The following is a 24,420-nucleotide window of genomic DNA, read 5'->3' as shown; positions in this document are numbered from 1 at the left end:
AAATCAATAATTGATAGTTTGTTTTAACAGGATTTTTTAATGACATGTCAAGATAAAAGTTGCTCATCTGGGCAAATGTCTTAGTGCAGCCACATGGAAAGTACAGTAAAACAAAATATCCTTTAATGTTTCATCAAAAAACATCTGACTGGTGAACAAATGGTACAATGACACATTCAAGTTTTTAAATCATCGTGGAGACAAAGTGTGAAAATTTGTAACAGCTTAAACAGTCAATAATAGTTTGTAAACAGAAAAAATCAACACAAATGTCAGTTAAATATTTTTAAAACTCAAATCAGGGTTTGTGTCACGATAGTTCCTTGTTTTAAGGACATGGCAACATCCAGATAGGCATCTCTTGTTTGGAAAAATCAAAAGTAAACAGTTCAGAACGTCATTAAATACAACTTAAAAAACCCAAAACGAGAAGAGAAGTTTTGTCAGTAGTATGTAATATGTTAGTAGTTCATAGCGAGGGTGCAAAATCAAACTATGTTGAAAAGAAGGCTGGGATCACCTCAGACTCAGTTGTTCAACACAGGAGGTAACGAAGGTGCAGTTCACACTCAGAGTGGCTTGACCTTACGCCGCTGAGTGACCCACAGCAGGACAGTCACCACAACAGTGGACGCTCCAAGAGACGCAAATACGTTGAGGGATGGGAACACCCCCTAATGACAATAAAAATACATGTGCACCAGTGTCAAACTTCTGATATATAATCACAATAATACACTTGCACCAGACATGCAGACGATCAAAGTGTTTTTGTTTCTTATTAAAGTACATAAAGATTCCCATGATGCCTGCAGGACTGACCTCGCGGAGACACTTGTATCCATGATAGTTGCCAGCACAGCTGCACTCAAAGAATCCGGGGCCGTAGGGGCCGCAGAGGGAGTTCTCTGGGCAGGTTATGGCTGAGGATTGTCAGACGTTAGGATGAGCAGATGTCACGTATACACAAGTGGGTTGAGTTGGGGTTTTTTGCATTACAATTGCAAGATTATTAGATGGGATCTTACACAGCTGTCCTGTCTGGTTGCACACATTTTTCTGCCCTTCGCAAAAACGATTTCCATCTTTGACCTCCACTTTTTCCCACGAAGTGTTGCCTCCCAGACAAAGTAAGTCCTGTGGTAAAATCCTACAGAAACACAAAACAAGCTCAGTAAAATGGAACTTTTATTTGCAATTTTTTAAAAAGTTTTTGTATACTTACAAATAATTTAACTCAACAAAGCCTTGAAATATTGTATCACTGATGTTGATAATGGGATTGAGGGAGAGGTCTCTGCAAAGAAGAGGTTTAAACTTTTGAATGGGCAGAGAAAGTGTTTTCATACAGGCATCAATAATTTAAAAAAATATCCATTCCTTATACTGGAAAATATGTTATTACTAACTTTTGCAAAAACTCTGTAAAGATTAGTTTTGGTTATTTTCACTACGAGAGAGAAGTTTTTATTTACTTCTGGGAATTTAAAATTTCAGAAACTCCTTTTACTTGAGAAGCTGTATTCTATTTCTTCAGAGCTACAATTTTCATGTGAAATGAAAATAAAAATGTATACACTGTGCTCACATCATTAAAGCTGTTGATGCTCCCAACAGATTCTCCACATTAGTCAGTGAACAATTGGAAAGATCCAACCTGAAACACACACACACACACCATGTTGAAAAAAAAAATCAACAAAACAAATCAACATATGTAAATCTTGTCTTTTAAATTTGGAAAGGCATAAACATTGTGATAAAAATGAAAGAGATTAATACAGTATTATTACTGATTAAGTTTCACCATGTCTGACACTACTTCTGCATCTCAAGAAATTAATATCATGTAAAAAAGTAAAATGTTTTCCAAAAATTGTATTCAAAGTGAGAAAAGTTTAAATATTTTAGATTTATTAAAACACCCAACGACAGCTGGGATAGGCTCCAGCTTAAGCGATTCGGAAGATGAATGAATGAATAAATGAATAAACATAGATTAAAATATTTCAAGTCTTTGCTCTATAATTGTAGGTGTCAGCTCATGAAAATAAAAAATGTGGTATCTCAAAATATTAGATCTGTTTTAATAAGTCAATCAGTCAAAAACAAATTTATAATCCTAAAAAGTCCCCAGTAGTTTTGGCACTGTGGGCGGATGCTGCTGGAAAAGGGAATCAGTATCTCCATGAAGCATGAAGCGGTCTAAAACCTCCTGGTAGATGGCTGCAATGACTTTGAACTCCATAAAACCAGTGGACCAACACCAGCAGAAGACATGGAACCCAAACCATCAATGACTATGGAAATTTCACACCATTTGTCCTGCAGACTCTGGGACCCCGATTTCAGAAGGAATTGTAAAAAGAGGACTCTGGGTATAGGTCCAGTTCTTCCTCTCCTTAGTCCAGGGCCGAGTCTTATGGCATTGCCTCTGGTTCAGGAGGGGTTTGTCACGAGATAAGCTACACTTGCAGCCCATCTCTTGGACACGTGTGTGTGGTGGATCTTGTTGATCTGACTCTAGACTCAGTCCTCTCCTTGTGAAGCTCCCCAGAGGTCTTGAATCGGCTTTGCTTGACAATCTGCTCCAGGCTGTGGTCATCCCTATTCCATGTGCACCTTTTCCTACCACACTTTGTCCTGTCAGTTCCATGAATATACAGGACTCTGAACAGGCAGCCCTTTCAGCAATGATCATCTGTGACTTCCCTTTCTTGTGGAGGATGTCAGTCAGTGTCTTCTATACGGCTGTCAAGTCAGCAGTTTCATTATTACCAAAGTGCACTCTGAACTGGCTGAGGCAGTCATAGTATGTATACAGTATTTACTTAAACTTGACAAAATATTAGAATATTTTGAGATACACACCTCTCTATTTTTGAGCTGTAGGCCATAACTTTTCCATGATACCCTAATCTATCGAGTTGCAGCTGTATATATTTCTACTTCTTACTTTGCGTGCAAAACTCTACAAACTTTTTCCGACGTTCAGGAAGGCAACACTAAACCTTACCCGATGATGCGTTCACTGTCGGTTCTGTTGTCACTTTTCAAGCAGCAGCGCCTGTCGATGCGACCAGCGGACTGGGAGCAGAAATGTCCCACTGCGGTGTCGTTTTGAACGGTACCGCTGCACAGCTGACATGGCTGTAATAACACATTAAAGGGAAAAAGAAATATTTCATAAATCACGACATTCCCCCTCGTCCACCCAATTAAACCGGGTTCAGTTTGGAGACGTGGTGTCAGCTACTCCACCCGGTAAACAACGGCCTGTGGCCGGATTCAGATCCTACCTGCTTCTCTGTCAGCTGATAACTTGAGTTAAAACACAAACTAATGATAAAAAGAAGCACTGTATGTTTGAGCTGGCTGCCCGCTGCTTTCATTTTCATCGACTACGATCATATGATCCTACTGTAGCGATCATGTGACCGGAAGCTGCTCGACGTATTACGTTTATTCTGCAGTAAAGTAACATATTGAGAATATTAACCTTTCGCTCATTTAGATTAATTTACCGAAACAACGTCATATTATTTTATTACTATTTTAATTGTATCTGTATGTGTTATACGACAATACGGAAAAACAAAATAAAAAATGTGAATTTTATGTTTGCTTAAATAAAAATTATAATTAATTTTGTATCATCAAAAGGCTTCGTTCTGAAGTCTTAATACGTGCGATAATTGTATTTTTTTTAAATTTCTTGAGTAATTTCAGCATTTATTTCATTGGAAAACATTTTGATCGGGGAAATACAACGGATAAAAGAATATTACAGGAAATGTAGTTTTCTTAATCACATTTCTGAAATGTTTTCTAAAAGAAAAAAAAGACGCATTTTTTTTCTGACGAATTGCGATAGCGCTTTCGGGGTCCCCCTTGGATTGTACTATTTGAAGGGTGGACTCCGAATTCGTTGATTTTAGCGAACTCAACATGAAAATACAATATGTTAAATTTAAAATTTAAAACATTTATTGTTAAGTTATATATTCGAATATAAAATCTTTATAAACATTTATATATTTTTTTCTTTAATTCTTATCACTAAAAGAAAACGTTCACCCCCATCTGGAGATGAGATGGTTTTTCCTAGAAGGATTGTTGCATTGCCTCTTGATGGGTCACTAGCTTGAGACCCTGAACGCAGAATGTTCTGTTCTGCCTGCTATACGCGTCCTCTGATATTTCACTAATTTTATGTATGAGTTTCCGTCGCCGAATTGATTTTTTTTTTTAAATACCAAATGTAGGAGTTGGGGATAAACAAGCAAAACCACAACAAGTGTAACTGTCTCCTCTCATTTTTTTTGAAAGGTTTGCTAACGACTCACGACGTTGTGTTTGCAGGACCCAAATCTACCTTTAATCTGGAAACTTTATCTGTTTGCGCAAATAAGCAACTATCTATAGAAGCTGAAAGTCAGATATTACAGTAGGTGGATATAAATTCGTGCATATTACCTAAAAGTGGATATTTAAACGGGAATAGTGAAGGTGTAATTGCTTCACACTTGCAACATGGCTGCTGCGGGAACGGCAGTGAGAAAAGTTTTACAGTGACGTGGGGGAAGTTTTATGTGAATACTGCCGGGGACGTGAGCTTTTGTCCCGACATTAAAGTCGTCAGCAGTCTCCTCCAGCCTGACGCTGCTTTTCCCCGGACTTCCAAACCCAGCGGATGAACCGTGAGCCCCCTCCTCCTCCTCTGTAGCCGCCGCCGACAGACACTGCAGTGGACTCGGGTCAGGGGAGGCTGGTAGCAGCTGGATCGGCTGTGAAGGACCGGGCTTCGGACAGAATCAGGGTTGTGTCAGCAGCTAAAATGCATTTTTCCATACCTGAGACGGAGGTGCGATCGGGGGAAAATGGATCAACCTACGTGGTGAGTATGGTGTGTTTGCTTTACCTGTTTTTTTGGGGCAAACGGTGGTCTCAGCTGCCAACAGGTTGTGGTCATGTCACTGCAGCATGATCTGACATCTCAGGATAAATTATTACCTAATGTAATGAACAGATCCTCTGTGCAGGTACACTGTATGTTCCAGTGTGTAGCTCAGGTGTAATTAGTGTGTTGCATGTCGATGCAGGTTCTGAAGGTGAATTGACTTTAAAGAATGAATACATCAGGAAGTTGTATCAGACTGACTGTCCTTGGATAAACCCTGCCTTGACAAACCAGGGATTGGATCAATTGGAATGTAGTCATGATTGAAGACATATGGATGTGAAATGTTGCATGGGTATGCTGAGCGATGAATTATTATCAGTTTACTGTCTAAAGTCTCACCTCAGGCCAAACAGAGTCCCTTTTTATTTTTGAACTCAGCACTCCTGAGATCAGGAACTGCATCAGTATAATGCTCTTTTTTTAAATTCAGAGAAAATCAATTTCACTTCATGCACATTATACAGTATATATGAAATATAGTGGTCCAGCAGGCTTCATTCCTCTGCTTAAATTTTCTTGCAGTCTGCTGTTGCTGTGTGTTTGAGTTGTGTTTGTGTCGCTGTGACACAGTGACAAAAATGCTCTGTAGGGATCACAGAGGACAATTCATGTTGGTCGGTTTAGACCAGCGCCAGCGAAGCATCATACATATAAACTGAGACACAAAGCTGTTTAAGATGTGGCACATTGCTTTACTCAAACCACAAACTCCACTCACAGAAACACTCTGGATTGTGCAAACAGCAGAGGTAGTGTTGTTTAGAAATATATAGTAACAACCCCAAATGTTTGGCTGCTTGCTAATTCGGATAACAACATTTGCGTGAATATGTCTTCACATGCATGTAAAACAGAACCATTCAAGAGTGTGCCACAGTTTGTTGCTAGGAAACAGTTTGGGTTAAGCATATGTTTTAGCACAACCCGATTTGTGCTGAAACAGAATAATTTGTACAGGAACCTCATCTGATACAGCTTATTGTGCATAGATAGATATCTATCTATCTACACCCACTTTTGAAAACCAGTATATTTCTAGATTTAGCCTTTCAGGTGTCATCTCTGGCTTTTTTCCACTTGACTGAGCACTTTTCTAGCTTTTTTCCAGTAGTGGGAAATTTTAAGTGACACATTTTCACCGTTAAACTTGAAGTCCGGTGACCGCCGCTGCGACCTTCCTGTTACGAGCGTTCAGGAAGGGACTGTGCTTGATTGTAATGCTATGGGATGTAAAGCTCTGGACCTTGGAACCAGTAGGACACAAAATCTGCAGAGTTTGCACAGAGCTTTCAACAACAAGGGCAGCACTTTTTATGTGGTGTGATTAGTGCACGAGTGTCGGCAAATCAGAGTTTCCTCTTGTCTAGTATACGTGGATCTTTCTCTCTGGTTCATGGGGTATTGTTAGTGTGTTTTGTTTTAGAGGATGTAAGAGAAATGGATGTTGGTACTACTTGTAGTGGAGGTAGCTTGTTTATCCAAGATGAGGAACTTTGATATGACCAAGTTTATCTGTTTCTGTTTAGAGCTCTACCATTAAAGTCAGGCCCAACCTCCTGATTTTATCAGCCAGCATCTGAGAGTAAGCAACATGTCTGGAGGACAATGGTTCTTAAAATATGTTAAAAAAACAACCTATTTCAGAAGACCTCTGACTCACTGAAACCTATACATGCTGTAGGTTGTGAGATGTAAAAGTAAATAGAACATAGACTCATCAAGCTTAAGTACAGCTTAACTATTGGAAACAAATAAAGGAGAAGAAAAGTAGGATGGACACTGGAGATGCATTTAAATAGACAATGTTTCGTTCCCTGTTATGTGTTTCATTGAGTTAACATGTTCAGTATCTGAATGAATTGATAAGAATGTGTGCAGAAAAGAACAGGAGGTCATAGTAGTTTTATTAAATTCCACACGAGTCGTCCTTGAAGTGTTTGTAACTCGCTGTTTTTTTTTTCTATCAGATAGAGCAAAGACATTTTGTAATGTCATTCTTCCCGTTCTTCCTTCCTGGATTCTGCCGACATGTACACTTGTGTTTCACATCATTTACTGTCTAAATTCCTTCTAAAGTGTTAGCTTCCACTTTGTTTGCCTGTTGATGGGTAGTATTGGTCTGTAATGGTGTGTTAAACTGCACAGGTCTTCAAAAATGTCTTGTTTTGATGCACGGCCCACTGAGATGAGTATAAATATTAATTCAAAGAGGAGAGGGAGTAGATTACAGAGCAGATAGTTTGTGCTTTGATACCCAAATTGAAAATCTCTTTAACTAGCATGCACAACGTTCTTTGTCTCATCCGAAGCCAGGGTTTTACTTACTCTGGTGGAAGCTGCTAGTCTTCAGCAAATGAAAGAGCGTTCTTGTTATTGTTGGTAGAAATGGAGTCTCCATTCTCCTCCTTTTTGGTCAAACCTACTGCAGTTTTTGAGAAGTTTGTTATCATATTCTGCACTACAAAGTTTCTACGAGACGTTCTCGGCCTGTTTCCTCCAAGGCTGAGGTGACCTGTTACCTTCAGGAACAGGGAGGCTGAATTCCTTCAGCTGGTGGGAGCTGATCTGTGTTTTGGAAAATTAATAAGCTTTTTTTTTTCTGATCAGTTTAATATTTTTTGTGGTTTAGTATCACTCTGAGCCCCAGAACTCAGTAACTTGGCATCTGGCATGCAAAATAGATTTGCTTTATGGGATTGGCTCTAAACTTGATTGCAAGCACATATTTGGATTGTTGATTCCAGGAAATGATTGTTTTGCAGAGGCTTGGGGAATAATATCTCCTCTTATTTCTGTCATAACAAATGAGCTCTTTCAGGTTGAGGTTCCTTCTCTCTGTGATTTCAAACTTCTGTGAATTGAATGAAACAATTGTTTTTCATTTGGAAATCAGTGGGTTTTGAAGCATTCCAATCACACATCTTTTCTTGAGTCCTTCTAATGAAAATAAAGGGGGAATGTTCAGTTGCGATGAAAGAGGAGACGGATGAGAAGGAGGTTGTTTTTAGAGAACTCAGCTGTCTATTATTGTGCGGTTGTCTTTCACCGGTTCATTTCTCCCCTGGATTTATGCTTCAGACATTCTCGTGTGCACCTGAGGTTTTTCAGACAGATTGATGCTCGGCAGAATGTCAGACCTTTACTGTCTTTGTTCTGGCATTTCAATGAGTGCTCACTCTCTCACAGGCCTACAACATCCATGTGAACGGTGTGCTGCACTGTCGGGTACGCTACAGTCAACTGCTTGGTCTCCACGAGCAGGTAAGTCCTCCATCTCCTTGAACCCGATGATGTCAGAAATTCAGATCAGAAGTGACCAGTTTGCATTGTGACACTGAAAGTTACATTAACATCACCACATCCACTCAGAGTGACCTTCCCTTGTCTTTGTTTCATGCGATCGATATTCTAGGTCACATCACTTTAAATCAAATAGTGACTTTTTAGTCTTGCACTGGTCTTTTTCCCAGAGTTCAAACTATTCCAGTTTAGTAGCCAGTGTGTGTGTGGGGGGGGGAGTCTGGAGGGGGTGGGCTACATGGAAGGAATGTTCCTGGCCCTTCTTTCACTTCACCTGCAGGGAAAAGGAACTTAATCTGACTCAGAAATATTGGAAAATGTTGCTTTGCCAGGTGTTGAGACGCTTTCTGGCCTCTGCCTTAAAGTTCAAACAGAAGAACAGCTTCTGTTTAGAACCTTCATTAGAGAATTACACAATTCAACACCTGCGTGTTTTTCTGTAGTGATGTGAAAATGTTGAAAGTTATGTCCTTATTGCTACTTACTAACATCTTATACTGTAGTAAGTACCATTTCATATAAAGCAGTCTTCAATCAGAGCCCTGTCTGCTGCTTTTACCCCCTAATAAATTAAAAGGAAACATCCAAACTTTGCTATCTCCATCCTCAAGTCTATTTTATTCCGTTGGTAGGCGTTGCCAAGCAACAGGGTAGTGCGGTAGACACACTAGAATCTTTGAGGACCGACTTCACAGGCCTTCCTGTGGCACACGCGTGACCTCAAAACACTCGACTGCGGGGGAACACACTCGTGTTGTTTCTGAGAACACTTGGATGTCATTTGTTTCTCTTGTTGTCCTTTTTAAAAAAAAAAAATCTTCTAACAAGGTCACACACTTGTTTAAAGCTGATAGTGAAAATGATGAGCTTTGCTAAGAAAGAGGCTCAGTGGGTTCAGGATGACTAATGCATCTGTGACCTGCATTAAGTTTGTGTGTCTCACAGAGGCGATCGGTATGCCTGGCGGAGCTTTCTCTGATGTACCCAGAATGCCACATGCCTGCGTGTTATCACCTCTATTCCCCTCATGCACCCTTGGGCCATTCTTCATCATCACATGCGATGGACCTGAGTGTTTTATAATTAGAAAATGCTGTGTTAGTGAATTCCTAATGATGACAGTGTGATGTAATGCTTCTGCTTGCAGCAAAAACAAATGTTAAACTCGAAGGAGATCAGACGCTAGATCTGTGAGGGCTTAGCTTAAGAAATCCACAGCAACAAAACTACGAGTTGTGGATGAAAGAAAACGGGAAGAAATGAGTCAAGGAGTTGGAAGACAAAGTAAATTTGGAATGACTAGATATTCAGGGTTCCAGATGTGTCTGTTTTGCTCGGAAACTCCTCCAGCTAGCCATTGAAACAGGGCTTAAAATAAACCTGTGATTCATTTTAGGCAGCATGAATTTAGAGCACCTCTCAGAAAAGTTAATCCAAAGCTCTTTAATTGGATTGATTTTTGCTCTATTATCAAATTTTTCCTATTATGTAGTAGAAGTTACATATCTGGTTTAAGAATTTATTTATATGTGAAGAGAAAATAACTCAAATTTCCTTTATTAACAAACGAAGAGCAGCACACATTGTTTCACCTGCTGTCCTCACCCTCATAACTCGTATCAACAGATTAAAAAAGAGTATGGCAGCAACGTGGTGCCTGCGTTCCCCCCAAAGAAGATCTTCACACTGACTCCTGCTGAGGTGGAACAGAGACGAGAACAGCTGGAGAAATACATGCAAGCTGGTGAGTTCTCCTCACTGAATGGACTCTTTACAGATGGCTTGTATTGGATTTCATCTCATTTTGTCTGGAATCCAGCTCCACTCTGGGGGTTTTTGTCAGGTTTTATAATTGGACACAATTCTTTTCTGAATCCCAGGATGTGCAGCCCTAAAAATCCATTTTCCTATTTAAATGGAACACAGTGCAGGTGTTCTAAAATTTTTGCAACTCCAGCAGTCGCAAGAGTGATGTGTCCTGGTGTCTGTTGGGAGTCCAGCAGCCATGCACTGGACGCTTCCTGCCACATGAAGGTGTTTCAGACAGCTGATCGTCTGTGAACGGAATGAGCTGGGATGCCAGAGTAGTTGCAGAATCTTCTATGAAAATCCTTTCATCAGGATGTCAGGGTTTTGAAAGGTTCCGTGAGGTGCACGCTTCACTTTTCAACCATCTAAAGAAAATGAATATTTTTCCGTTATGTTTATGGAGAGAGACTCTCGTGTTATTTCTTCAATAAACACACCTCAGAACCGTTTTGAATGCGATCCTTTGCCAGCTTTCAGTCAAGTTCACAAACCGATGTCAGGCGGTCTTTCATGTTCCAGTTGGGGAGGTTTTCAGCACATTGCCCAGATTTTATAAGCAGGTTGAGGGTGAACTTTCTGCACACACACACACACACACACACGCACACACACACACACACACACACACACACACGAGTAAGTGGAACTGGCAGCAACACCGATGGTTTGTTTTAATCCTCTCAAGCACCAGCAGTTACAGCAGAACAAGGAAGCGTTGTTCCAGTGTGTATTTGCTCATAGTCTGGGAGCATACGCACACAGGGCGTTCTTGGCTTCAAGCTCGCTCGGTTACATCATGGCTTTTTGCATAGTTATGGAAAATGAGCTGCCACAAAACACAATCTGCACTGACGCAGATGGGTCACAGAAGTTTTGATATTTTGTGAAAAGAGGTAGAGTCATTTACAAAAGGACAATGGAGTCCAGACTGTCAGTCACGCTGTGTCATCACGTAGTCACACTGCTAACGTGGAGATAATTAAATGCACTCCTCTGCACAAAAGTGTCACAATAGAAAACCAAAGACGCAAACGCATGACAACAGATCGGCTCGTCTGTTATTTACCTAAAGTGAGGCCTTCAGTTTGTAATAATTTACAGTTTATGGAACATGTCCCGGATCTCTCTTCAAACTGGCCTCCCTTCATAAACTGCTGTGTTTAATTCTTACGTTAAGATAAATAGACTTGATAAAAGTCTTGAAAGGTCAAAGTCGTTTTGCGGAAATGAAATGAGACTGACTGATAAGACGGTGATGATGGTGAAGGATAGGGAAATGACTGACTTGGGTGTTTTGTGTTTACATAACGTCCAGTAAAAGACCCTCAGCTAATTACTGAGTTCAAATCCAAACATTTCATTCCATTCCACTGGGTGGGGGGTTGTGGAAAATCTGTGCTCCTGGTTTCCATAGTTTCTCTCCTGTTCATTTCTTTGCAGTGCGCCAGGATCCTCTGCTGGGAGCCAGCGAGATGTTCAACAGCTTCTTGAGGAAAGCGCAGCAGGTTGGTGATGCAGGCCGTCGTCTGTGGCGTCGGTATCGTGTCTGTATCCGTGACGTATCCAACCAGCAGGCCGATGGAGTCACTGCTCTACTAGTAATATCTTTTGGCACTGTGGTCAATGAGCTAACGGCTGTTTGTGTAGGAATGTGCGTTCACACAGAGCTGAGTCATCTTGTGAAAGCCGTCGGTCAGACGTGTCGGATTAGGCTCTGCTCACACGCAGACACGATTTAACGGGATAAGGAAAAAGCGAACCTAACGATTCCTCTCATCAGATCGGCCAAAAGGCTTTTTCTTCAGAGCACAGACTCGCAGCGTGTCGCAGACTGACAGAAGAGGCTTTTCTCGAACGGACGACTCGTCAATGAATCATTCAGTCCAGGAAGTGAGATTCGATCGGCCGTCGGTCAAACTGTGACCCGTATGGCCAGAAGAGATGTAGATCCAGTAACCTTCATGGACGTAATCATCCATTTGCAGCCGCATCACACCCCATCTGCCTCTCCTGCTCCATCCTCCTATCTCATTAATCTGTGCCCCCTACCCCACCGTCCCCCACCATCCCCCACACGCTCCCAGTGCCTTTATGTACTGAAAGGACAGCAGGTGCAGAATAGGAGATGAGCTACCAGCCGGCAGTCATTTCATCTCCACCTTCAGCAGTCAGGATGAGGTGGGAGATCCCCACCGAGGTGACGGGGGAGTCTGTCTGTGGGGGGGGGACGAGTGGAGATGTTGTTCTTCATGGGCTGATGGATAGATAAATAGAACAATTTAAGATGGGAATAATTTATTAATGATTCAGCAATTTGTACTGTACTACAAGTCAGTGAGTATAGAAGGTGTAACTGCTGAAGGTAAACGGTATTATTTATTATTTATATTTCTCATCGAGAGTTCTAGTTTATTTTTTTTATTTAACATGCTTCTGACTTCAGTTAGTCCTTGATGTCTTTTGTTTTTCTGAGCCAGGAGGGCTTTTCTTTGTTTCATGAACAGTGTGCAGGTTTTCTCACTCACTCCGTCATCACAAACTAGAAGGAATCTTCCCGTTTTCACACAATCGATGCTTCTCAGCTATAGACCTGAAGCAGCTGTACTCAGAGCGTCCTTTCAGGTTTCAAGGCGATCACATTCATTAGAATAAAGTGCATCTTCCCAGTGAAGCCTCTCTCCACGGCCAGCCCACGTTTGCTTCTGCTTGATTGTGTTGTGGAGCGACTGGAATGAAAACAGAGTATTTTAGCCCTGAAGTTGAAGGACAGCCTGTAACATTTTGTTTCTCTGCCACAGGAGACGCAGCAGATTCCCACAGAGGATGTTTCTCTGGACATCTGCCTCTCCAACGGTCAGAAGGTTACAGTCAACATTCTGACCTCAGATCAGACGGAGGATGTCCTTGATGTAAGCGTTTTGGTGCATAAGCACAGTAAATACTCCACCTGGCATACGGCATACGACGAAAATCCTCATTCAATTTTCTGATTAAAAGCTTAACAGATAATTAGAAATTAGTTTTGGTAATTGTAGGGAATTATTTGATTTCAGTGTGATTAATGAAATCCTTTTATTGTTCATTATCACCCTCTGCAGTGCCTGCAGTGTTGTGTATGTATGCTGTACATGTAATTCCTGCTGTTGATAACAGTTCTTACTTTTCCATGGGGTCAGCAGTGTTGAAGTCGATCCTCAGCTCTGATGTTTTAAATTAAGTTGCGTCCTTTTCTATCGACCCGTTTCACCAACAGAAAAGATCACACAGTAGGACATTAGGGCTGCTCAGGATAAAACCAATGCGTGACACTTTAATGGATTTTTGAAAGTGCCTTACAAGAGTGTCTGACCTGAATATGGAAGCAGACTTAGACGTGTTGAGACGACGCACCAGAGCGACATAAAAGACTTTAGTTTTATAACGACAACAAACACAGAAACAGACACTGCGGCCAATCTAAACAAGTTTAACAAACCGTTTAGCACGAATCCACTCCCCTCTGGCACAGAATTGACTGAATACACACACACACACACACACACCCACACACACACACACACACACACACAAAGTGGCTCATTACAGTAAAGATAGGACTGTTTCATCATCGTTTTTTTTGTTGTCACTCTTGGCTATAAATCAGAGTTTTTAGAGTGCTGTTAAAGTTCCCTTGTGAAAGTTTAACCAGAGTCAACCTCTGTTCTCAAAAGCTCAGTAACTCAGAGTTGAAACACATTTTCATCATAGCTGTGTGTTGTTTACCCAAATCAGTAGCATTTGTACTTGTTTATAGTGTTGTTACAGGAGATGAAAAGCAAGTCAAAGAGGCAATGTTAGAGCTGATCATATTTTGCCAGAATAGCATGAAGAATATTGGCTAATCAGCATTCGAATAAACAACTCCTGATGGTCCACTTTTATTCACAATGAGATTTGGATGTGGATTATAATCCAGGAGATGAGAGTCCACATGTGGGGGAGCTGATTAGAATGTAATACAGGTGCAGAGCCATGACACTTCTGCCAGTGTGGATTCAGATGGTTTTCATGCAACTGTTTAATATGAGAAGTTATATCTAGATGAAATACACGTTCAGCTCCACCATGCGAACGTGTTGCTCTATAGTGACACCGCCCTGCTGCTGTGCTGTCATGATGAATTAGCATCAGCAGCATTGACGGAGGTAGGAGCCCTATGAATGCATGTAGTTAACACAGACAAAGCTATTGTGTCACCGTAACAATAAAGCTTTGTGCAGATGTTGGGAAAAGAAACAAGAAACTGTTTATATCTTTAATTCTCTATGAATAAAAACACAAACTCAACATCCACCCAATAAACTCTGTTTTTCCCTGTTCTAAAGTGTTTATGCTTTTTAAAGCAGGTAAACATGCAGAATACAAATCTACTGAAAACTATTGTGATAATGTCGAAGACAACATGTCATTCACTAAATCCTCCTGTTTCCTCCAAATGTGTCACTGTCAAGTGGTGATGTAATATATTACAAAATAAGGTTACCGTCAATTTTTGACATAAAAAATAATTGAATGTTTTTTTTCCATTCAATTTTTTTAAAATTTTGTATGAAGTAGTTTCTTTTTTCTTGTGTGTGTGTTTCCAAATAAGAATGAAAGTCGGAATGAAGGATCCGTTAATGGAATTTGACTCTTATCATCTTCTTGCAGGCTGTTGCAACAAAGCTCGACCTTCCAGATGACCTTGTGGGTTACTTCAGTCTGTTCCTCGTCCACGAGGGTGTGGATGGCGGTTTAACATGTAAGTCCGAACACAAACGTCCTCAAGCATAAAAGTCTAATTAGAGAGGGAAATAAATCCAAAACTTATTCTGGGTGGTTCTTTGCATTTTTTAAAATTTCAGACTGTTCTCATCTGACGGGATTTTTGGTGTTGTTTAAATATTGCAGGTGGAATCCGCAAACAGTTTATTTGTTTCATTACCACATAAAACAGGATGTGACAACACTCGATAAATACAGAGAAAAGAACTGTGAAGTTGGGTTGTGTTAACAGCTTTTGCCTCGGGCTGACAGCGTTGTCAGGTTATTGTCACACTTTTTCACTTGTGTATTTCTTTTGGGTGGGGCTGTAAGAGATAACCTGCAGCTCATCCCATCCCATCAACACGTAATAAATTATTAATGGCCCATTTTTAGGATTTAATTCTATACTTGATAATAAAATACATCCTCATGTATTTACCTTTCTTCTTATGTGTAAGTTTTCTATTAATATTATGAGTATGACCTGAACTCTGACCATATGTGATCCAGAAGATAAATAAAAACGTGTTTTTTGAGTAGCTCATGGAGGTTGTGGGTATTTGAGTGTGTTCGGTGTCTCCCACAGCGTAATGGTGTGACTGTGGCGGTGCTTTCTTCTCTTCTTCACACGCCTTCACCTCCACCTGTTTGCCCTGCTGAAATGAAACAGGCTGGCGTGTCGACCATGGCGTTGAGCCCCCCCCCCCCCCCCCCCCCCCCGCAGCTGATGGAACAGTTTGAGCAGCAGATCCTTCAGTCTTCTGTCTGTTTCACATTCAGTGTAGTCGCAGCACTCAGAATGTGATGCACATGTGTTTGTGCTTATGATCCAAATGTTTATAAAATTTTTCTAGCTGCATTTTTTTTTAACCTGTTTTTGTTTCCATGGTAGCGTGTTGAAGTTAGGTTTGCTCTGTGTCTGATATGAGGGTTTCCAGTGAAGAACAGTCTCGACCACAGAAGGGAGCTTTTATACTTTTTGAGAATTTTATTTTATTTATTTTTTTGCTTTTAAAAATGCAACCTTCTTTTTTCAGTTTCCTACTGACTGTTTGGTTTCTTTAAATTTGCTGTGAAACATTTGAAGCTTTCTGGTTGTGTCTGTTTGCCTTTTTTTTAAAATACCAATACCTGCAGAGAACATCAAAGTAACCACCGTGTGTTTCGCTTCCTGTTTACAGCATCTCCGCACTTTAAAGACTAAACACACATTTACAAAACTGTTGGCTGAACTTAACCTTTTTTCTATCATTGGATCCACGTGTTGTTCAAATTTTATTGATTGCTATGAACTGGTAAATGGATTTACCACACTGTTTGACTGTATCACTATCCTTAAGTTGTTCTCTCTCTCTTTTTTATATCTCTTGTCTCAGTTGTGCGGAAGCTGCAGGAGTTTGAGCTGCCTTATGTATCCATTACCAGCCTACGAAGCTCTGAGTTTCACATACTCCTACGGAAAAGGTACCCACCACCTGCTCCAACCATGAATTTGAATTTCATCATAGCCTTTCCAGGATGCTCCTGGTTTAATTATAGCTGGGATTCATTAGCTGGGGGGGGGGGTGGGGGTATTCATGTGGTGTTTATCTAACCTCCTGAAGGAGCAGGTCGCTCTTATTGTGCGTTTGGATGATTAACACATAACCTCCATCTGCTCTCATGTCGTGAAGCGCTTTCTGTTTTGTGTTCGGGGCGTTGCTCCTCTCATTCCTTATCAGCAGTGAAGCTCTTGTTCTTCAGGCGTAAAGCAGCAGCTGCTAATCACACTCAGCCTCTTCTACAAGTTGGGGATTATTTTTGAAACGAAACCTGATCCGTCTCAAATCCAGTTTATTGAGTAAAACAATTATGAGAAATCTGGTCTTGTGTATGGATTGTCAAAAAGTGCAGGATGTTAGCCTCGATTGATCACCTTACTAAATTATTACTAATTACTTACTAATCAGTGAGGTTTTATACTGGTCATAATGTAAAAGAATGAAAAAAGAGATTTAAAAAAAAGAACAGGTGTGGATCGGACTTTCATTCCTGTTGCTGGTATTTGTAACTTATGGTATCTTCAGCTGCATGTCCTAAATATATTAATATTAATATTTAAATGTGTCTCAAATGACTATTAATTGAACAAAAGCTTCATTTTTCTCCCCCAGATAGTACATGATAAAAGATAACTTTGAGAAAAAGAAAATGGAACAAACTGCAGTACGCCTGGTGTTGCTCACTGTTTCTTAGGTTTTAGAACTAATTTGAAGGTTTTCACTGGGGGAGGTAGTCCTAGAGCCTTGTTTCCATAATCCAGGTCATCACCAATGAGAGAAACAAAACAAAGAAAAAAGAACTGCATTCAACTTCGCTGCTCCTGAAACAGCAGAGGTCAAATGTTATGTTTGATCAACATTATCATTGATTTTAATGAAAGAAACTGTTTTAAAGTCACATTAACATTTAAAGTCACTGTCAAACATCCACGACTGTGGATTCCTGTAGGGCCCATAGTCTGGACTGTTTGTGTAGGGAAATGATCATCTGTCATCGTAGCCGGATGTCACTATAAGTATTTAAAACGCTCCCTGGCTGAGCCAGATTTCACCAGAAAACCCCGGCGTTATTCCCCGTCAGGTCTGACTGCTGCTGTGCTCAGCAGAACGTTTCTCTACTTTGTCATGCGTCTGTTCTCCCGTCACCCTGCCTCCCGCCGACTGAGGTACACAGGATGTTTACTTTCCTCCCTCCTCAGCAGAAGTCTCAGTCCTCCTGACCTAGTTTCTCTGTGGTGTGCAGTAGTGGAGGAAGAATGAATGTAGAACTAACAAGTGGAGGTGGAGGGAAAACAGACCCCCCCCCCCGGGCGTCTTGAGTTCCAGGAGACGGATCAGGTCAGCGTGAAGCGAGGATCTCAGAAGCAACTAAATTTCTGGTGAACCGACTGGATAACGCTGATGTCAGCTTTTCTGCAGAATCCTCCTCACGAAATGAAAACAGACGTACGAATAGGACGGGAGAGAATTGATTGGCAGCTTCGGGGTTAAACAGACCCGAACTCTCCAGTCCCTCAGATTCCAAATCACAAGGTTTATTGAAGAGAGAATAAAATGAATTAAATACATAATTATATATGAGAATATATAGAATCATAAATTTAAGTGATCTGACTCCATTATAACCTTTATAGCTTAGTTATAATGTTTTAAATGATCATGTGACTGAGTAATTATCTTAACAGCAGCAGTTTACAGTTTTAATCGTGTCCATTGTGTTGAAAATTAATTCAAAGCAGGAAACAAAGCCCTCCTGTACATCACAGTACATCTTCTCTCCTTGTTTTCTCTTCCCTCCATGTCTTTCTAGCATCTTTTTACTTTCCTAACCCTTTGTACCTCTTCTGAATTGCCTGAACACTTCCCTCCATCCTTTTAACGTGTCTTGTGTCACACCGTTGTTATATTTCACACCAGTAATAACAAAGATTAGCGAGATATAAATGTTGTGAAGTTCCGACCAAAGAGAGAAGGTGGCTAAAAAAAAGCTGCTCTTTGAAGAGACAAAAGTGATGTGACTCTCCAGGCTTCATGAAGATGTTCCACAGCCAGAGGCTGAAATCTGAAAATACTTTGAAATAGAGGCTCGAACAACACAGTTTGAATGTTTACTTTGGTGAGACTTCAGGGGTTTAATAGTAAATGTAGTATAGACAGATTTCCATTGATGAGCACAGACCTGACCTTTTATTCAGTTGAGAAACTCTCACTTCCTTTATGAGTGTGGTGTTGCAGATGTAGTCATGGAATTTGATCAACGTCATGGCAACTGAACAATCTGAGTAGGAGTTACATGACAATTATAATTCCCACGTCATTCACTGTAATGTAGGTGAATGAATGAATAAAGATTGTTTCTCCCTCTGCAGCTACTGGGACATGGCCTACGACAGCGATGTGATGGACAACAGAATCGGCCTGAATTTGCTCTATGCCCAGGTAGGAGGAGACATTTGTTTCCTTTTAAGAACCGTTCAAGTTGCTGCTGTTTGTTTTCAGCAGCGTAAAAAACCCAAAATAAATTGCCCTTGAAATGTGGAACCAAGCAGAAAATCAAAATGAGATGAGAGGGTGTTTACTTTTTTTTTACTTGCTCAGTGCAAGCATCACATCAAGAAAACTAAAGCCTACGCCATTTAATCCCGAGGCGTCCAAGTACTTCTGTTTACAGCCGGGCTGCTTGATTTTCTGATTGCTTAGTCTGTAGTTTTAACTCTCGACATCTTGACTCCTTTAGCACTTGTGTTTTTCTGTGTTGCTGTTAGCAGAGGCTTTAATCGAACTGTTGTATCAAACATTTTAGGCATTTAAATTTGATTACCGTAAATTCTAAAACTGCTGAAGCGGGTTAAAAATAAAGGAAGTGCAAGATGTGTTTGCGTGAAAATGCATTTGTGCGTGTTTCTGAAGAAACAATTGCTGACCTGCGCTGTGATTCCTCCCACTCGTACCAAAAAGAAAGGCAAAACCCGCCTTGATTTGTCAGTCTGAGCAGAAAAATGAAGTTCAGTTATTATTCTTGCTTCACCAGACAGTGTCTGACATTGAGCGAGGCTGGATTCTTGTCAACAAAGATCAGCACAGGCAGCTGAAATCACTGCAGGAGAAAGGCTCCAAGAAAGAGGTAAACCATAATATGAAATTTTATATACACCAGATTTTTAATGTTTAATCTACTGATTTAAAAAAAAAAATCTTAGTCATCTAAATGTTACCCTGTTTTTTCCAGTTCATCCATTTAGGTCAGACTCTGAAATATTATGGTTATATTAAGTTTGACCCGTGCATCACCGACTTCCCCGAGAAGGGCTGCCAAGTCATCGTCAGCGCCGGCAACAACGAACTCAATTTCCACGTCAAGCTGCCGAACGATCAGATGAAGGAAGGGAGCTTCAAGGTCACACGGATGAGGTGTTGGAGAGTCACGTCTTCTGTGAGTCTGTGTGAGAGATGGAGGATGAGGACGAGCTTGCCTTCATCTCCAGCACTCTTTAATGACGAGACTGGGATTTCTGAACCAACAAGTGCTCCCTGCATTGTAACCTTTTTTTTTTACAAACCTCTCACCACTGCACCAGAAACAAGCGTCTTAAATCTTGCCAAGCATTAGTTTACACTCCTAATGCTTGCTAAAAGTGCTGACCTCCACACCATCCATCTTCTCAAGTCCAATTACCCAAACACACGTCCCACGCAGCGCCAGGGCAGTATTGATCCAGCAGCCTCAAACGCAGAGCAGCATCCTCTCTCCGAATTGATAATTGCCGTTTGTTGAGAAAGGAAGCCGATGTGAGAAAGCGTCTGTAAAGCTGACTCTGTCTCCATCTACACCGTGTTCAATAAAGAGCTGAAAATGAATGGGCTTTTAAAAAGGAAACCCCCGAGACCCGACGGACACACAACTGCTGTGTAGATGGTTGTCTAGTGTCGGAATGGATCAGTAAACCTGAGACGCTGTTAGATTCAGCTCATTAAAGGACAGTGGTAGACTATGAGGCCTACTGTAGGTTCAAATCCCAGTCATTAATATAAAAATATATCAGTCTTATTTGGATTTATCCAATGGAATTTTGAAGGCAGCTGAATCAGCAGTCAGTCGGTTTGCTGGGTCTTTGTTTTGAAAACCACTGCTGCTTCCAGACTGGTGTGATATCAGATGAATGGAAAAATAGAGTGTTTCTGCAGGTTTACGAAGCCTAAGAATCAATTTTATTCAATGATTCTGTAGCTGAAAAAAAATCCAGAATGCATCCATAAGAAAAACAAAACCCATCAGATCAGCAGAAATTCGAACACCGTGCACCACACAGCCTGTCTGCAGGTCCTTCTGCTGAACAAAATACTTTCACGCATGAGCGTTTAGATGAGAATTCATTAAAGCCAAACCTTGTTTGAGTGATGAGAAGAGATGAGATCAACAGTTCATCTCCACAAACACGGTGTGTGTGTATCAGAAGCTTTTGTGATTCTCCTGAAGTTGATTTGCTCATGTGGGTCGATGGCAACACTTCTAAAATTAAATGCGTGGTGGCTCCTCTGATTATACAGGCTGAGCCACACGCTGTTAATTCCTGAGCTCATTCTCAGAGGGCAAAGTCATTCTAATGAGTCCCTCCTTTGTTACAAATGGGAGAAAACAGTTGATGCAGCGCATCAACCCCTCATAATCACATCTCACCTGAAAGAACTGTCTGTTGGTGTCTGTGGTTCGGCTTTAAACTAATGTAATGTGTTCAGATCAGTAGAGCTAGTTGGTCCAACAGAAATACACTCTGTACCAATAGAAATCTTAAGCTGTGTTACTGGTGTTGCAGCAGCTTAACGGAGAACAGAAAATGTGATCTGAGTGTTTACATGACCCTCTGGCCATGACGGAGGAGCTTATGTTTGATGATGCTTAAGAAAAATGAACACCAGTCTCTTAAAGTCCTCAGCAAAGAAAAGACAGAATAAAGCTAAATCCTCAGTGCTTGACGGTGACAGTCATATCCTCTCACCTCTCTGTCCGACTGCAGCAAGTCCCGATAGCCAATGGGACGACCAATCCCTGCGGCTCGTCCAAATGTGAGGTCAAACTGGAGCTGGCCTTTGAGTATCTGATGAGCAAGGACCGCCTTCAGTGGGTCACCATCGCCAGCCAACAGGTAGGAAGCCTAAGATGGGGAAATGAGGGCTGATGCTCATGAAGCCATTAAACTGCTGCTGCTACTCCAGACCCTGATCATTCTGTGGTTTCAGGCCATCATGATGAGTATCTGCCTTCAGTCTATGGTGGACGAGTTAATGGTGAAGAAGTCAGGCGGCAGCATCAAAAAGGTTTGTGTTGATAAAGAATAGAGTTTTCATATTCTTCATAGGTCCTTGACTTCTATAATTGGGTCCACCCAGCACTGTTTTCTATGACTATTTCGTTTTTGTTGCGTTGAGACAGGAGGTCATTGTCAAAGCAGAACCTCTCAGTAATCCTCATTGATGTTCTCTCACCTTCTCAGATGCTGAGGAAAAGACATAATGGCTCCATCCACCGGCCAGACTGTCAGCAAACTGTGAAATCTCCCCCTCTACTGGTGAGAAAAACAACCGTGTGTCTCTGAAGTCTGAATTTGATTTTCCTGGAGATTTCAGGACTGATCTGAATGCTTGTTTTTTGGATGCAGGACTCCCCCGACCCCAACCGAGAACAAATCGTCAAGCTCTCAGTAAGTATATTTTTGAGTTTTGCAGGATTACCCAGAAGACAAATACAGCAATACACATTGATGACTGGTCAGATAATGTGACCTTTTAACAGATTCTAAGAAATTTGTGTCAAGTCTGGATTTTAAAACAGTATTTATGATTCCATTTAGACCAAACTGAGCTCTGTGTCCCTAAGAGGGATCAGCGCCTCCAACTCGGCAAATGATATCAGCGGCAATGATTTCCATGGCAACTACGCTTTCGAGGGAATCGGGGATGACGATCTGTAATGGCTGACTTGCCCTCCTCCTCCTCCTCATCATCATTCCACTGTCAGCGACTTGGAAGACGAAGATTATAAGCTGAGCTGAGCCGAGCTGAGTGGACCACACACGGCGTCCCATTCTGCAAAATTGTAGCTTCTTTGTGGAGAAATTGCTGCCTTAAGCTCTCAGTATAACTTAGCTGTCCCTTTTTTTTTTTTTTTTTTTCAAATTTTAACTCTTTAAAGCTCATTTCAGTGTTCTTGTGGTTTCAGTCATCAAGTCATCATTCATTTGGAATGTTGTCCTCTGTTATTACACTCGTGCCAACGTACACTAAATAGCATGCAAAGCTACAGGTGCTTAAATAGGCAGGTTTACATATGAAATTCCTATGTCACACCATTTCATCCACGGCACATGAAGTTCTGCTATGTTATAAGTCTTAAGGTAAACGGTAAACGAATAGAAACCTGAAGCGGCTGCATGTTTCTTTAGCCAAAAACTTAGTCCGACCTGGAACTAGTGATGATAAAACCGAACTGGCTGCGTTCATCAGAATGATCAAGAATCCAACAAATATTTTTAAAATAATTTCAAAACTGTAGACATTTCAGAACAATTGCTTGCTCATACAGATGATCAGTGTTTAGCTTTGCTTTATACCAAAACAATGTTTTTATACTGTTAGTGGTCGTCTTTGTGTCATGCTGCTCATGTGCCAAGTCATTTAAAAAAAAAAAAAAAACATCCTATGGGGATAGTGTTGGTATTTCCAGCTTCGGTTTGAGGTACAGTCTCTCATATCGCCTTCAGAAATAGTCTGATGCCTTAACTTTTCCTTTTGAGCAGTGTCATTTTCCGTTGGTGGAAATGTTAGCATCAGCCGGTGGAACCTGGAATCTTGCAGAACTTGATAGATGCGTGATTTTACAGAGCTGCTTGCACTTGCTGAACCCATCACTTTGCACAGAATTACAGATGGAGACGAATGTGAGCATGACTTTTAACATTGTGTGGAGATTTTTTTTTTTTTTTTGAGGAGCTCTGTAAATCCATGTATGATTTTTTTTTTTTTTTTGAATTTCAAACCAATTTTTTTTAAAGTTTTCTCATAAATGCCAAATTATAGTTTACTAAAGCATTTTGCACAAAATAAACATAAAAATAATGACAATGTCACTTTTTATATTATGTACATGCAATTAAGTATTCAGAACATTTGCTAATACTTTTATCATCAATAGCTCATTATAATCAAATAGATTAAATGTAATCTAAGATATATAGAAAAAAAAAGTTTAAATGGACTAACATCTATCGTTGTTTACATAATGTTTAGGGGACTTTATTAGTTAAAATGAAAAGTGTTTACAAACTTGCATCTGATTTTATTTTGTTTAGCGTAGTTTGGTTGAGCGAGGCTGTGGTGGTGAGCTGCTCCGGGGTTTCAGTTCATTGTAATTTGTAAGTACATTGTGTTAATCATCTCAGAGGATTCAGTAGAGAAAATGCTTTTGATGAGGTGATTAATGTAATAACAATTGCTGGAGTTGTCAAAGTTCATACAAGCCGCTGTTTTTTTAAAGAGATTCCATTCAAACGGCTGTCGGCGTCAATGTATTTTGAAACTTGTAAATGTAAATCGATGCCAGCCAATCAGCAAACAGCTTTGTTCTCACTGGTAGCCAGAACTGTAAACAAAATGTTCTCTAGATAAATATATTCTTTCACTGTTGTGCTTCTTTGTCTTCAGTTGCGTTCACGATAAGGGAATGCCAACGTCATTCGTTTCTGTCATTTCTAGTACACTAGACGGTCCTGGATGTTAATTCATGTGCAGGTGCCAAAAATCACTCTTTTAAAAAAAAAGTGCGTTCATCATCAGCATCACAATAGCAGATTGTGTCAAATGTCATGAAGACTGTATTGACTTGATTCATTTTGATTATTAGTGAAAATGTCAGCGACAGCTGTCATGATGCTACAATAAACTCTGATCACGTGGTTCTCAGTCGTCATGTTTTTTTGTCTTTATTGAATATTCTGGTCAGAATCAGCGTCTGGAGAGGTGAGCTCT

At 40.6% G+C, this 24,420-nt stretch overlaps 2 protein-coding genes across 2 annotated transcripts; one reads left to right on the top strand and one right to left on the bottom strand.

The window, feature by feature from the left end:
- Window positions 1-101: 101 nt before the first annotated feature.
- Window positions 102-3,431, bottom strand: atraid (all-trans retinoic acid-induced differentiation factor). The gene is made up of 7 exons (XM_068343102.1): window positions 3,300-3,431; window positions 3,017-3,150; window positions 1,589-1,657; window positions 1,226-1,297; window positions 1,029-1,150; window positions 823-923; window positions 102-674 (listed from the first exon to the last, which is right to left on the bottom strand). The coding sequence occupies exons 1-7, from the start codon at window positions 3,396-3,398 to the stop codon at window positions 570-572; spliced, it is 702 nt and encodes a 233-aa protein (XP_068199203.1). The 5' UTR covers window positions 3,399-3,431; the 3' UTR covers window positions 102-569.
- Window positions 3,432-4,157: 726 nt separating this feature from the next.
- Window positions 4,158-24,356, top strand: snx17 (sorting nexin 17). Its single transcript, XM_068343056.1, has 15 exons — window positions 4,158-4,897; window positions 8,150-8,224; window positions 9,890-10,007; window positions 11,513-11,577; window positions 12,871-12,981; window positions 14,762-14,852; window positions 16,234-16,321; window positions 18,768-18,837; window positions 19,430-19,522; window positions 19,628-19,831; window positions 21,414-21,542; window positions 21,637-21,714; window positions 21,891-21,965; window positions 22,056-22,097; window positions 22,248-24,356. The coding sequence occupies exons 1-15, from the start codon at window positions 4,838-4,840 to the stop codon at window positions 22,365-22,367; spliced, it is 1,419 nt and encodes a 472-aa protein (XP_068199157.1). The 5' UTR covers window positions 4,158-4,837; the 3' UTR covers window positions 22,368-24,356.
- Window positions 24,357-24,420: the final 64 nt, after the last annotated feature.

This window comes from Antennarius striatus, chromosome 19 (genome assembly GCF_040054535.1).
Source record: "Antennarius striatus isolate MH-2024 chromosome 19, ASM4005453v1, whole genome shotgun sequence".
Lineage (NCBI taxonomy): Eukaryota > Metazoa > Chordata > Actinopteri > Lophiiformes > Antennariidae > Antennarius > Antennarius striatus.
The sequence above is the reverse complement of the archived record's forward strand: the minus strand, read 5'-3'. Positions and strand labels throughout refer to the sequence as shown.